The following is a 14,178-nucleotide window of genomic DNA, read 5'->3' on the forward strand; positions in this document are numbered from 1 at the left end:
TGAAAGTAGGCATACAAGATGGTAAAGAACATGTTGGAAAACATGCACTGGAATTAAGGAATTAAAGTACCTCCCTCACTCCCACAAAAAAAAAAAACATTTAAAAAGGCACTGTGATGTAGTGCCTTGAGTCAGGAGAGACACGGGCTCAACCTACAGCTCTGACACGAGCTTGAAGGCCACAGGCTAGTCACAGAGGTGGGCTAGTAACTTCTTTGAGTCTCAGTTTATTCATCTATTACTAATACCTGCAGCACCTACACAAAGCACTCTGCAAAGCCTGAAGTACGATCTAAAGGGCGGCCTTTATAGTGGACTATGGCAGAAGCTTCACACCTATACATCACTTTTTCAAGTCAGCAGGCACTGGATACGGCAAGCACTGAGAATGACAAAAAATGAAACTGTATCTTAGCAGACAAGAAATAACTGACAACCAATACGGGAGTCATTTCAGAGTCATCTGTGTTTGCATAGTCAGTTCTTTGGTCAAAATACTAAATTAGGATAAAGTTGGGAAGACACTACATGTGAATGCCATAGCTCCAAATCAACATATTTAAACAAGATGTTGACTTTGAAAAATGGATAAGACATTGGATCAGATTATCACCGTTCCTTAAAGAAGTTTTAATTAATGTAAAACAGTAACCACAGCATGGCCCCGAGAGTCCCCAAACCATCTCAGCCAGCAAACATCTACTTGATCTCCTTGCTAGCTGGAAACACACGGCAGGCAAGGGCAATACTAGTTTAGAGCTTGTACTCTAATAGGGAGGATAGCTGATGAGGAGCAAGGTCTCCTCACAAAGCTGGGGGCAGGAGGAGTGGGGGAATAGTCTGCGTAAGGCTGTTCTTAACAAAGGTATTAAAAGCTAGGGTAAAGTACACTGGCAAAATTTCCGGTTTTACTTATTAAAAGGCTACCATGAGGTGTATATCCTACTCCCTTGTCCCTCAAAAGAAAGTTCCTCGGGAGAAGGGATAATTTTGATTTTTGTCTTTGTTGCTCTAGCATCCGGCACAGTGCCTGGCATATAGTAGGTGCTTAATAAAAGCTTGCTGAATTGAATATGCAAACTGTTTTAAGTTTAAAAGGAAAATGACCGTGAGTATTTAAGTGTCAAGATCCTTTTAGGGGTTATATTCTCATTCCTTTTAATAACTTCCTGCATCTTTCCTTTACCAGTAGGTGTCATGTATTTAAAAAAGGAATCCTGAGTATGGAAAACACAAGAGATGGTTAAAAGGCCTGAAAACACTGCAGAATGTGTGCGATTTCTGGTATGATGCTTTAGAAACCACTGAATATAAATGGGAAAGGTTGTTATGAGGTCGAAATTAGCTATAGCTACACTGAATGCAAATGTATGTGTATAAAATACATATAGATATGTGTGAATATGTATATGTACACATGCATTGCTTCATTAAAACTCACTTAACTGGGGGAAAAAGGAGAGAGTCCTAACAAATTAAGGGAATTATGTTAGAAAAGCTCTTAACTGAACCAACTGCATTTTACAAATAGAGTGGAAAAAATGCAATATTAATTTGCCTGATAAAAATTTTTTCAAATAATTAGAATGCTCTCCAGGAGAAAAAGGTCAAAAACTTTCTATTCATGTTAACGGATAGGAAGCAAATGTTTTTCTTAGTTAAAATGAACTTACTAAAGTGAAGATATGTATACTTCCCTGATGTACATCAATGGCCTGCTAAAATAACTGTACCTAAAACTTTGCCTGATAAAGAATTTTTATGCTTGTAAGAAAAGTATATTCTATAAATATAAAGCATTAAAATGAGATAACATTTGTAATAAGTATTATGTAGAAAATAGCACAATGCAAATTCAAATAAATGAATCACAAAGTAATCATTTAATGAATACTCAAAATTAAGTTACATATCTTTATTAGTATTAGGTTTTTTGCTAAATTAAATTCTTATGTAAAGCAAAATAACTACATAAGAAAATGACACTTTAAGATCATACAGTATTTATAAAAAGGCACTTGTGGTTAGTCTTGCAACAAACTGTATTTGGGGTGAGCTAAATCATATTTTCATATAAATCTATGAATATAACAAATGAGATAGGAACAGTATAAATAAGAAGTTTGCACTATTTACACTTAATACAGAAACTAGCCCAAACGGTGCAACAAGGAAATATTTGCTGTTAAAAGTGAGATTATAGATTCTGCATACATATATATGCATCTTATTATTTTAATGCTTTTATATTGTGTGCAATTTCTATACTATTTTGGATACATACTTGCATAGAATTTTTTTTTGTAAAATATCACTTAATTATGCATTTCACATCACAGTAGGAGCTTTTAGTAAAACAGTACAAAAACACTACCTCAGTAAAGGGCAAATCCTCCCAAATCTAATTTCTCTTAATGTCAGGTTTCTTGCTTTTGGGAACAAGGAATACATTTCCGTCCCTTGTTTGCTGCAGGGAATACTCACTAGGGGAATAGGGGTCTCCATTTTCATCCCGTAGCATGCTGAAGACCTCGAGATATAAGGTGCTGAGCTGTTTTTTCAGTAGATGGAGGCTTTTGTCATTTTCTCCTTTTTCCTTGAGCAGCTTTTCCTTTTCATCTTTTAAGTGATCCAAATCTTGCTCCAGTTCCACTATATTTTCCAGTTTTCTTTTCCGGCAGTTCTGAGCAGCCACCTTGTTTTTGCCCCTCCTACGTATATCTCGAATAAGTGCAAGCTGAGCCTCATTAAACTGCTCTTTTGACATCATTTCATTGAAATCATCCATACGAAGGTTAATAATTTTTTCTACAGGGAAAGGGATATGAAGAGCTTTTGCTCTCATCTCATCTCTTGTGAAATGGGATTCTAGGCGGCTTGTGTGCTTGTCTTTTGTGAATGGGGTTTTCTGGTGACCAGGACTGGTGGGCAATTCTTTCTTTAGTGTGCTTACACTGTGCAGCACGTCAGGTGCTGGAATGGCTGGCCCCTGAGTGGGTGACATTGGATAGCTCATGTCCTCTCGCAATGGCACTGGCTGTGTCCTGGTGCTGCTCTGGTGTATGCTTCCAGGAGCACTGTCAACCTCTTCCATTTCAGAATCACTGAAGCTGAGCGGTGTGTCTCCACAGATGGAAGACTCTACTGAGTGTTCTGGCGATGTCGTGTTGGAGCTTGTGTTCACAGAAATGCCTGAGTCAGAATCATTACATTCTGGTGTGTTTTCAGGATGGTTGCTGTTAAAAGCCTTACACAGCGAAAGGTCAGAAATATCAATGGGCTCATTTAAAAGTTCTGAGAGTGACTGGCTGATGTGGGTGGGGGAAGGCATACTGCTGTTTATGTTTGTTTCTGCTATGAATGTGGAGTAAAATTCCTCACAAAAATCAGTGTTTATTGTGGCATCTGAATTTAAAGAGTTGATTCTCAACTGGTTAGGGTCTTCTGTGGGAAGCATGTTGTCAAAGGAGTCCTCAAATGCACTGAGGAAATCTGAACTGCAGGAAGCTACTTCTTTTTCCATTGTCGAAAGTGAAGTGTAGAAACTGTAACTGTTGTCGATTTCTGTTGGTTTAGCTTCAGGACTTGGAGCTATGGTGGCCTCAGCCAGCTTGTCATTTTGAATGTTAAGACACTGCATGAAGAAATGTTAAAATAAAATTTTATGTAAGCAATGCTAAATATTTTCATACCATTAATAGTAGCTGACATCCACATCTGAAGCTGGTTTTAGGTGGTGGGTATATACACAAGAACATGTGTGAGCAAACCTGCCCAAGTCAAGTTGTTCTTAGAGAATTACATAGCCTATTTGAGATGGATGAGACCTTATAATCATCCAATCATTTTATACAGATATGGAAACTGAGGTCCAAAAAGTTAAGTGATTTGCCCAAGGTTATCTATATGCCAAAGTGTAGTCTAATTTCTAGCACAGACATTCATAAATGATTTAAATTTTCTAGGCATAAGCTTGATTTTCAGAATTTCTGGGTCAGACTTGAAATGTCTGCCATCTGTCCTAGACATCATGGTGGTGCATTATAAATCTTCTGCTTACTATGAAATGAGACAGGACCTGCTATTTTACTAAAGGAGGGAACTTCCTTTACCAATACAGACTAGCAGTGGCTCTACAATATAGTCTTAAGAGAGTTGCATGGAGTAATGTGGGGCCAAGTGACTTGCCAGGGCCACAAAGTCAGTATGTGTCAAAGGTGGCACTTGAATCCAAGTCCCGGGTCTGCTCTCTAGGCATGGAGGCAGCACAGGATAGAGCTCTGGGCCTGGAGTCAGAAAGGCCTGAGTTCAAAGCCAACCTCAGGTACTTACTAGTCATTTAACCTGTCTGCCTGGGTCTCCTCAGCTGTAAAATGGGGATCATGACAGCCCCTGCTTCCCAGGGCTGTGAGGATGAAATGAGAGGATGAGTGAAGTGATATCTGTACAGTGTTGGTATGGGGCCTGGCACAGGAGGGGCTATGCAAACGCTCATTGCCTTTCCTTTGTCCTAGAGCTCTGCTGCTCACTAAAAAGGAGCTTTTCTGCTGAAGGTGAGTATGGGCTTTGAAGGCTGTGAAGACAAAATCATGCCTTTGTTCCTGACTGTTGGTTACCTGTAACTCCGGAATGGACAACAGCTCCTCCCACACCTGCTCTATATCCTGCATACTGTTGTCCACTACTGACTGAAGGACAGTTGATCCAGGTGGCTGAGCTTGACTGGAAGTAATGAAAACTGGGTTGCTGTCAATGGGATCTGGAACAAGTGACTGAAATGTGGCTGAAGAAACCTAAAATTGACAAATAATTTATTTAAAATATGAAGTGCTTACCAATTATACACAAAACCACAGCTCCTCATGCAAACCCCTATGCCCCAAGCTATGATTACAGCTTTTTAAGTGCCTGTGTCTCCCTTCTCCAGCCCACTCCCTATCTGACCCTAATTTCTTTTCTGTGCTGGATACAATTTTGTTCTTCCTGATCCAATGGCCCTCCCTACCTCTTCCCCCCCTAGCCCCTGGTTATCTTTTTCATTATATGATAAACTTGAAGCAAGGACTATCATATCTTTCCCTTGCAAATATCTGCATGTGGGTGACAGTCAGAATTAAATGACTAAGTCTGGGGTGATTACCCATTCTACTCTATACTTAATCATTTACCAAGTCAGAAACAGCAGGTTTTATTTTTATACAACTGTAAAAAGTGGATGCCTTGTGTCCATGGCTATTCTGACTTCTATCTTTGGTTGTTAAGAGTAACAACAATTTGGCTCAGATAGTTTTTATTTTAATTAAAAAGTCAGTAACTATGGCTACAAAGAAAATGTTTAGTGCTTTTTTTTTTTTTTTTTTTTTTTTTTTTTTTTTAAGGAGAGCCCCTTTACGTGACAGCAAATGACTGGAAACAAGGTAGATGCCCATCAAAGTATATAGCCATTCTGGCCACACAAACTGTGATCCATGAATGTTAAAGGAATATGACCTGTGCTGTAAGGAATGCTATATGTGATGAATACAGAGAAGCCTGGAAAGATTTATATGAAGTAAGCAGAGTCAAGAAAACAATACAGAGTAAGTACAACAGTGGAAATAGAAACACACACACACACACAAAATCAAAAGTGAACATAAAGATCCAGCAAGACTTGAATGAAAAAGGATGAGAGAACACCCCCCCAACCCACCCCTCTGTGGAAGTAGGAGGTCCACAGGTATGGCACATGACACATATATTCAGACTTTTTCAATGTATTGATGGGTTGTGCTGATTTTTTCCTCTTCTTTTGGGGGGAGGGCTGGTCACTAAAAACTACTATTTGTTTTATGGGACAGCTTGCTAGGAGGGGGTAAGATGACGTAAAACAGAAGACATCTAAGGAAGAGCACACACTCGTGTCTTATAGACTGATTTTGTTCTAGAGTTTGTGTTGAACATTAGCCCAAAGCTTTACCTCGTCATCTTCTACAAATGGGAATGTCTCTGTCAAAAGCTGCATGCAGTCATCAAAGAAAAGAGCTTCTGCTTTGGGGATGTCCGCCACCTACATGAGAGAAGCAGGGGTAAGCAGGGGAAAGTGTGGATAGCATTAATCAACAACGTTTACGGAACACCACGTGCCTAGGAACGTTCTACTCCCAAAGTAGTTGGTATTCTAGCTGAACTCCCCTTACAACGTATTTAAAAGTCACTTCACAAAGAAGCTGGTCACTTACTTACCTGGGAGTAGTCGGCAGATGTGCTAGGCTCAACGTGCTGGGCTGGCTGAATCGGGAGAAATTCACCCGTTTCTTCGTCTAGCTGCAGCTGGGCCAGAAAGGCCTTCTCTTGTTCCTTCTGGAGTTGTTCTTGTCTTTCCTTTTCAAGTTTCTTTTGTTTTTCCAGCTCATGCTCTTTCCGCCTTTGACTGAAGTCAAACACTTCACGCCTTGCCCCAAGATCTATATCTTGTCTCCAGAGGATGTCAATCAAATTCATATCCTATAATAAAGAAAGAAAAGGAAGACTAGGTCAAGAGGGTTCCTAGATACAGCTTCCTTTTAGTTTTAAGCACACCTTGTGGAATATGAAAATGCCACCTTCTATCAGCATGTGTGTATATACATATGTATGTATGCATACATACACACTTATAGAATACTTAACATTTATCAAAGATACCACATGGCTAAGTAATTGAACTTAAAATGAATTTTACCCAGAACATCTACATTTAAGATACTTACTAAAGGCAGGATAAAGTCAATTCTCCGTTAACTATAAGTGAATTGCCCACAATAAGTAAGGAAGCCAATACTGACTTCATCTGTCAGCACTTTCTGAACTTTTTCTCTTGAATGATGCTTGGAGAATGTGACTATTTTTTAATGGAATTCTTCTAAGCAAAATTTTAACTAGGAAGGGAGCCTGTTGAAAAGTCACAACATGAAGTGCCCTCATTCCACACATAAGCTCACTAACAATATGAAGGGCTGGATACTAGGCACTTACAGACCTGCAAATAAGGTTAAGAGGCATTCCCGCTCTCACTATCAATCAGTTTATAATCCAGATGGGGTAAGTCCTAGACATGAAAAAATAATTTGTTTCCTTTTACTATAAGCTCAAAAACAAAAACAAACCCACCACACCAAAAACCAGGACCATATTTAATATAAAGGGAAAGGAGACTGTTAACTCCTTGAGGGCATGGCCCTAACTTATATTTTTTATCTCCTAGGAGCTAATAATGTCTTGCACCTGGTGCTATAGTGTTTTTCTCTTTTTTTTACTCCCAGTCATGTCTGACTCTTCGTGACCCCATTTAGGGTTTTCTTGGCAAAGATACTAGAGTGGTTTGCCATTTCCTTCTCCAGCTCATTTTACAGATGAGAAAACTGAGGCAAATAGGGTTAAGTGACTTGCCCAAAGTCACACAGCTAATAAGTGTCTGAGGCCAGATTTGAACGCAGGAACATAAGTCTTCCTAACTCCATGTTCGGAGCTCTATCCACTACCCCGTTTGTGCCTGGTAGTACTTAATGAATGTTTGTTGTTTTAAATAGTGGAAGTGACTATGGATAAGACAGACAAATACAAATAAAGATCAACTGCCCTTGGTAAGTGATTGAGTAGGAAAAGAGAGAAGTTGAAGAACGCTCTTGAGATTTCAAACGCCAGTGACTAGCAAAACGATGACAACATTACGGAAGTGAGAAGTCTGGAAAAGTAATGTGTGTATATTTGGTTTTTTTAGAGGTAGGGGGAGGGTGCTAAGTTCAATTTTACATGTGCTGAGTTTGAGGTGACAGAAGTCCAACAAGCAACTAGAAATATAGGACCGGCACTTGTGAAGTCAGGGCTAAATATATAGATTTGGGAACCATGGATACAGATAATGACGAAAAAGTAATTTCATTGTACAACGGCTGATTTAACTTGGGGATCCAATAATGTTCAGGTCTGGACTTGTATGTTAAAATAACTTGTGGCCTATATAGTGACAACACCAATAAGGTTTCCTACCCAAAAATATCATCCTCCTGAGGCTAGGTAGCACAATGAATGGAGCATTTAAGAATCAGGAAGACTCAAATCCTGCCTCAGTCACTTACTGATGTGATGCCAGGCAGGACACTCAGCCTCAGTTTCTCCATCAGCAAAATGGATATAACAAAAGCACCTACCTCACAGATCTGTTGTGAGAATAGACCGAGATAACATAAGCAAAGCATTTTGCAGATCGAAGCACCATGTTAGTGTAGTGTTAGCATGAGTCCGATGCTTTTCTATTAACTACTAGCTGAGGTTAACTCACGTAGCTTTGATTCAGTGTCCTGGTGGGGAGTAAGGGGCATGAAGAATTCACTCTGATAGGGAATGGAAACAACACCGGGGGAACAAAACAGATAAGGACTGATGACCAATCTCATCAACTTTCGGTTTTGCTCAGTTGCCCTAATAAGTGCATCCAGTACCAACCCCATTCCCAAGCTTCCCAAGGCTAAAATTAACAATTATTTCAGCAAGCGGTCAACCTATTTTTAGTCTCAGAAGCAGGGCCAGGCCACCAAACCTAGAGGCATCCCTGGCTTGTTGGATAATGGGAACACACATCTAGCCCTAGACTGTTCAGGTCTTAAATGGTGCTGAAACCTTATTCACACTCAGAGCAATTTTTGGCTTCGGGACAGTTCTAGAGTTCAACTTTGTAATATCTACATAGACATTTAAAATCTGGTACAAATAAAACCCCAAATCTCCCAATCTTCAGAATCTGTTGAATTACTATTTGCTAGTATAATTTGACAGTTAATCTAAGTGTATAAACATCATCTCTCCTATATATGTACTCTGGAGGTATATCCATGTGTGGGGAGATGGGGAACGAGAAAGGCAATCTGGAGAGAGGGGAAGGTGGGAGACAAAGAGATTTCCAAAAGAAAGAGACTCCTATTTTCAGATTCTAGACAGTGGGAGTCTTGTTTCTTATTATTGTATTTAACTCTGCATAGGCCACTGAGGTGCCTTCCAACTCTCAAATTCAGTGATTCTGTATTAATAAGGTCTGACATGGTACCCTGTTACTGGACTAGATTATCAAGAGACCTGGTTTAGTTCCAGGCCCACCACTGGTTAATCAACATTACTTTTTCCAGAAGTAGAAATACCACCGTTGTTAATTTTGATTAAAGAAGCATTCCATGCATTAAGAATCTACTCCATGCCCATCACAGAGAAAACCAAAGGAATGAATGTCAACACTCAAAATCCCATCTTGCCTTAGTCTGTTTCTCTCTGTGAAAACAGAAATACTACCAATTTCCTTATGGGATGTCAGATCTTAGAATGCTTTGAGTATTTTGGAAAACCAATGCAAGAAAACCTGGATTCCAGGACACCCATTTAATAAATCATATCATGCCAGAGCTGTAAGAAGTGCTTCAATCTAACCCATACCTAAAAAAAATTTTTTTTTAAAGATCCCCTGTAGAACATGACAAGCATGTTTTTTTTTTTATTTTGGTGCTGCCAAAAAATTAGTGTTTTTTAAATTTATTTCCCTATTTTGTTCTATGTACTTATACTCTCTCTCACACATCAGTTACTGGATTTGATACTCTCCTAAATAGGAAGTGTTTCCTGCAAGGGGCAGTGTGGGCTGAGAACATGACTGTGCTCTTTTCAAAGTTCTTGCATCATCCAGGAGGAAATAACAATCACAGTGAAACACTCCATAAGGCTGGCTGGGGAAGGGCGGGGAAAGGAAATACCCAGGGAAGAACTAAACCACCCGGGTATCTCTACAGGAATGTGTGAGAATGAAGCAGCCCCGACTTCTCCTTCAACTCAGCGATGCGCTCTATGGGATCAGGAGGATATAACATGTAGATATCAAACAGCACATCAGCTAAGAGAGAAAAGAATGTAGAGGGTTTTCTAAGAATTCTGCTAGGCATTTCCTTGATTTGGGTAAAAATACACAACTGACTTGTTAAGTGTAATCAAGCTTAGGCTTCCTTTCTTTTTGGACAACATATGGAGCAAATATTGTCTGGCACTCAGTCTTGAGTTTTTTTTTTTTTGGTTCTTTTGGTGATATGTTGTTACAGAATCTGTTCCAAACCACACTGCTAGCTTCGTTTAGACAAAAGAAGATAATTTTAATAAGACAAGCATAAATGTTCAACAATTCATGTTAAGCTACCATCTGGCTCCATTGGAAATATTCGTTTAAAATTTATATATCAGCACTTGCCATCTGTGTAATCTGTTACACATTTTATGGGGAAACTGCCTGCATTGTGAAGTTGGACGATTAACTCTTACTGCTTTTAAACAAACATCTTTGCAATAGGATAAACAAAGATAGAGAAAGGCCCTGAATACATAATCCCTGTTACACATGTCCTTTGCACACAGTTTAAGTCCCCCCTCTTCCCTCTCCCCACTCTACTGTGGGCAGGTTCAAAGCACATAGAAAGAGGAGGATCAAGGGAAGAAGTCTAAGTAAACTTTTTTATAAACTAATCCCAAAGAAAGTAATATTAAAATGGATTATAAACAGGTTTCATTTGGTGTTTTGCTTTTAAGTCAGGAGGGATTTCACCCCACCCCTAATTTTCCTTTGAAAATCCAAGCTTTCTCCCATGCCTGAAAATACTCTTCTACCTCACCCTTGTTCAGTCATGTCTGACTTTTCGTGGCCCCATGAGGAGTTTTCTTGGCAAAGATACTAGACTGGTTTTCCATTTCTTTCATTTTACAGATGAAGAAACTGAGGCAAACAGGGTTAAGTGACATGTCCAGGGTCACCCAGCAAGTATCTGAGGCCGGATTTGAACTCAGAAAGATGAGTCTTCCTGCCTCCAAGCCTGGCACTCTGTGCACTGTGCTACCTAGCTGCTTTACCTTATCATTACCTCTTCAAAGGTCAGTGTACCTCCTCCATGAGGTCTTTCCTGACTCCCCTTCCCCTCACATAACAGTACCGATCTCCCCTAGATTCCATGTTAACTTTGTACGTATTTTGTTTTTATCTATCTATCTATGAACATTTTGTTTCCCCCTATAGAGGATAAGCCTCTTGAGGGTAGGGGGTATTTTACTTTTGTTGTATCCTGGCACCAAGCACAATATCTGGCATATAGTAAGCACTTAATAAATGCTTGATTGGAAAAGAATGTTTTACCAAAGAGCTGCTCCAACAAGAAGCTGCCCAGGCAATTAAATTTTACAATCAATCAAACAAGTATTTATTAAGTGCTTACACAAAAACAGTCCTGGCCTTCGGGACATACAGCAATCAGACTGTACAATGTCCACACCAGGTAGATGATAAAATGGGTGGCCCTAAGCTGAGGTCAGGAAGGATGGGAAAGGCTTTCAGAGAGCAATGGGGATTAAGCTGAGTATTACAGGAAGCCAGGGATTCTAAGAGTTGGAGGCTGAGGGAGACAGCATGAGGAAATCCTGTACAAAGGTGTGAAAACTGTGAGCAACAACAAAGAGACTGGCATGGGTGGAGTGTATGAGAGGGAGGGGAATGGAAGAGGACCAGGAAGGTTAAGAGGCTAGGTTATGATGAGCTTTAAAAAGTCAAAGGACTATATTTGATCCTGGAGGTAACAGGATACTGAGAGAGAGAAAGTGCATGTGTGTGCGAGCACGCACGTGTGTATGCAGCACAGGGAGTCCAACTAAAAGCCGTTGCAATAGTCTAGCAAGAGGTAATAGATACTACACAACAATACATGCAAACTGCTCTATTTCTAAAGTTCCAAATTGACATTTCCCTCGAGGGCTAGCAATGCATTTTATTTTTAAGCCTTTTTTTTTTCCTTCCTGGAGCAGCATTTTTCAAACTGTATTTTGTAAAACTTCTGTCATATTCCATTTCATGTGAATAGGGGTCTGGTGGGAAAAAATATGATTATAGCAATATTTTTTCTCCTAAAATTTATATAAAATTATGTAACAAAATAATTAGCTGATGATAAAAAAAATTAAAATAGGCTTAATTTCCTCTAAAATTCCAAGTTAGGCAGGTCCTTAGAACCAACTTCATAGGTTTTATCAGTCTATTTCATGCCTTCTGTTGGCCTAGTTGGCTTGTAAAATAGTGCCTGGTGTGATCTCTATTTAAAACTAAACTTAGTTACTATACAGGATGTAACTGTACCAGGAATTGAATTACTTTCATTTGGTTATTTTTTAAATTTTTTTTTAAGTCTCCTACTTCTCTCAAAGATTCACATGAATATACTGTATCCTTATGTTCATCTAGTTTAACTTTTTCCAATTTAAAGTGCCCAGCTACTTCTGCAAAATCAGGGATGTAGCAGAAGTTGTGTATAGATCCTACTTCCTGGAGGCAAGGCTCATGTAAGAATTCTAGGGACTTAAAAGGCTACAAAAATTTAGGGAAGATTTATTTTTGGGATTGTAAACATTTAAACTATACTTCCCAATACCAAGGTATGACTCACACAACTCTACCCTAGTGAAAACTTTTTTTAGGAGGCCATTGATACGTTCTTCTTCTGCTCCCCATCCTCACCCTCAACTCTCCCATAAGCCAACCTTTAATTTTTAGTGACAGTCTCTACAAACAAATCATTTCTGTAAATTACACACATACATACATGTATATGTAACACACACACATACACATATAAACACAGCAGAAAATGATTTTTTTAAATGGAGGGGGAGGGGATGGAGGAGGGAGGAGAGAAAAGGGCTTGTATTTAAATAAATAATTCTTTGGCTTCCAAAAACAATGACATCCTAGATTAAATTAACAGGAAGAGTAAGTATATGAGCACTATTACAGCCTTCTCACATATGGAAGACTTTTGACAAAAAGAATTAAATTATTTTACTAATCAAGGGGTAAACTATCGAGATATTTTGGCTCTGTTTACTTTGACAACTCTTCACAGTATTGATGCAAAAGGAAACAAAGGAACTGATTAAATAATGCTTTTTAAAAAACTAAATGCAGTCACCAGGAAAAACCTACTAGAATAAGCTTCTTGAGAGACAGAAGGCAGCGTGGTAAAGTAGAAATACTATTAGATTTGGCACTGGAGAGGACCAGGATTCAAATCCTGACGCTGCAACTTACTATTTACGTGACCGTGGCTCATTTGACAAAGATGGGGTTGGACAAGGTTTCTTCTGAGGACCCTATGAACAGTATGTTGTGCATGGAATCCCAGAGAATGAAACAATGTCAGCGGTGGAAGGGCCTTCAGAGGCTCTCCAAAGTTTTCAATTTGCTGATTTTACTGAAGAGCATATCCAGGCTAACAGGTGAGCAAGGTCAAGGTCACAGAGTTAATCACTCACAGAGCCAAAGCTAGGATCCGGGACTTCTTCATCTTAGCCTAAATGCTCTCTCCGCCGCTTATCTGGTGCAAGGTACAGGTGACTATACTCAAAAGTGCGGGATTTAAAAGTAACTGAACTGTCACCAACGTAGCAATAATCTCCGGAGACTTTCTGAAAACCTTGGAGACAATGACTACTTATTCAAGTTTTCCTTTGTTTTCATGAAGTCTTCCCCAAATGGGTTAACAACAGCAAAATTCTCAGGTTTATACCAACACATGCAAGGCAATTTCCTTTTAAACCAAATTAGTTAATTTAATAAACTGAAAAATAATTTTCCCACTCTATCCTTTTCTTTCTTGAAGTGGGTTAATTACTCTGTTTTTCAGTTATAAAGTAGTCTAGCTATACTTGACCTGACATGTTACTATATACAGGTATTTTCACATGCTGCTTCCTAGTTTACAAAGACATTTCCTTAGTAATGACTCAATGATCTATGAAATATGGCCCTGCCAATTTATAACACATGCTCATCATGCTGTCTAGTAAATTACCGCAGCACAATGCAAAGCTAAAGTCATAACCAGACGATGATCCAAATACCCAGCACAAATCATTTTCAGGATGAAAATATGTATCTTGACCAGAAAAAGAAATTGTAGTTGGCAGTTCATTTTTTAAAACAGTGGGTTAGTGCCATCTGCTACAAGTACATGATTCTTATTTATGCTTTGAAGATTATACACCTAGCATTCTAAAAGAGGCTTTTATATTTGAACCAAATACTGCTGACAGTACTCATAATGAAAAAGACGTGTGTGGGAGTGGGTTGTGATTACCTAGTAAGATCTGCCC

At 39.1% G+C, this 14,178-nt stretch overlaps 1 protein-coding gene across 2 annotated transcripts in view; it reads right to left on the reverse strand.

Moving 5' to 3' along the window:
• Positions 1 to 1,864: 1,864 nt before the first annotated feature.
• NFE2L2 (nuclear factor, erythroid 2 like 2) overlaps positions 1,865 to 14,178 on the reverse strand; it is a 36,807-nt gene continuing 24,493 nt past the window's right edge. For both annotated transcript variants that reach the window (XM_036743429.1, XM_036743428.1), the window contains exons 2-5: positions 6,226 to 6,486; positions 5,960 to 6,049; positions 4,617 to 4,793; positions 1,865 to 3,634 (exon numbers count right to left, since the gene is read on the reverse strand). In XM_036743429.1, coding sequence (XP_036599324.1) covers positions 2,402 to 3,634; positions 4,617 to 4,793; positions 5,960 to 6,049; positions 6,226 to 6,483 — 1,758 coding nt within the window. In that variant the 5' untranslated portion in view covers positions 6,484 to 6,486 and the 3' untranslated portion in view covers positions 1,865 to 2,401. The remainder of the gene's footprint in view (positions 3,635 to 4,616; positions 4,794 to 5,959; positions 6,050 to 6,225; positions 6,487 to 14,178) is intronic.

The sequence above is a fragment of the Trichosurus vulpecula genome, chromosome 2 (genome assembly GCF_011100635.1).
Source record: "Trichosurus vulpecula isolate mTriVul1 chromosome 2, mTriVul1.pri, whole genome shotgun sequence".
In the NCBI taxonomy this organism is placed as follows: domain Eukaryota; kingdom Metazoa; phylum Chordata; class Mammalia; order Diprotodontia; family Phalangeridae; genus Trichosurus; species Trichosurus vulpecula.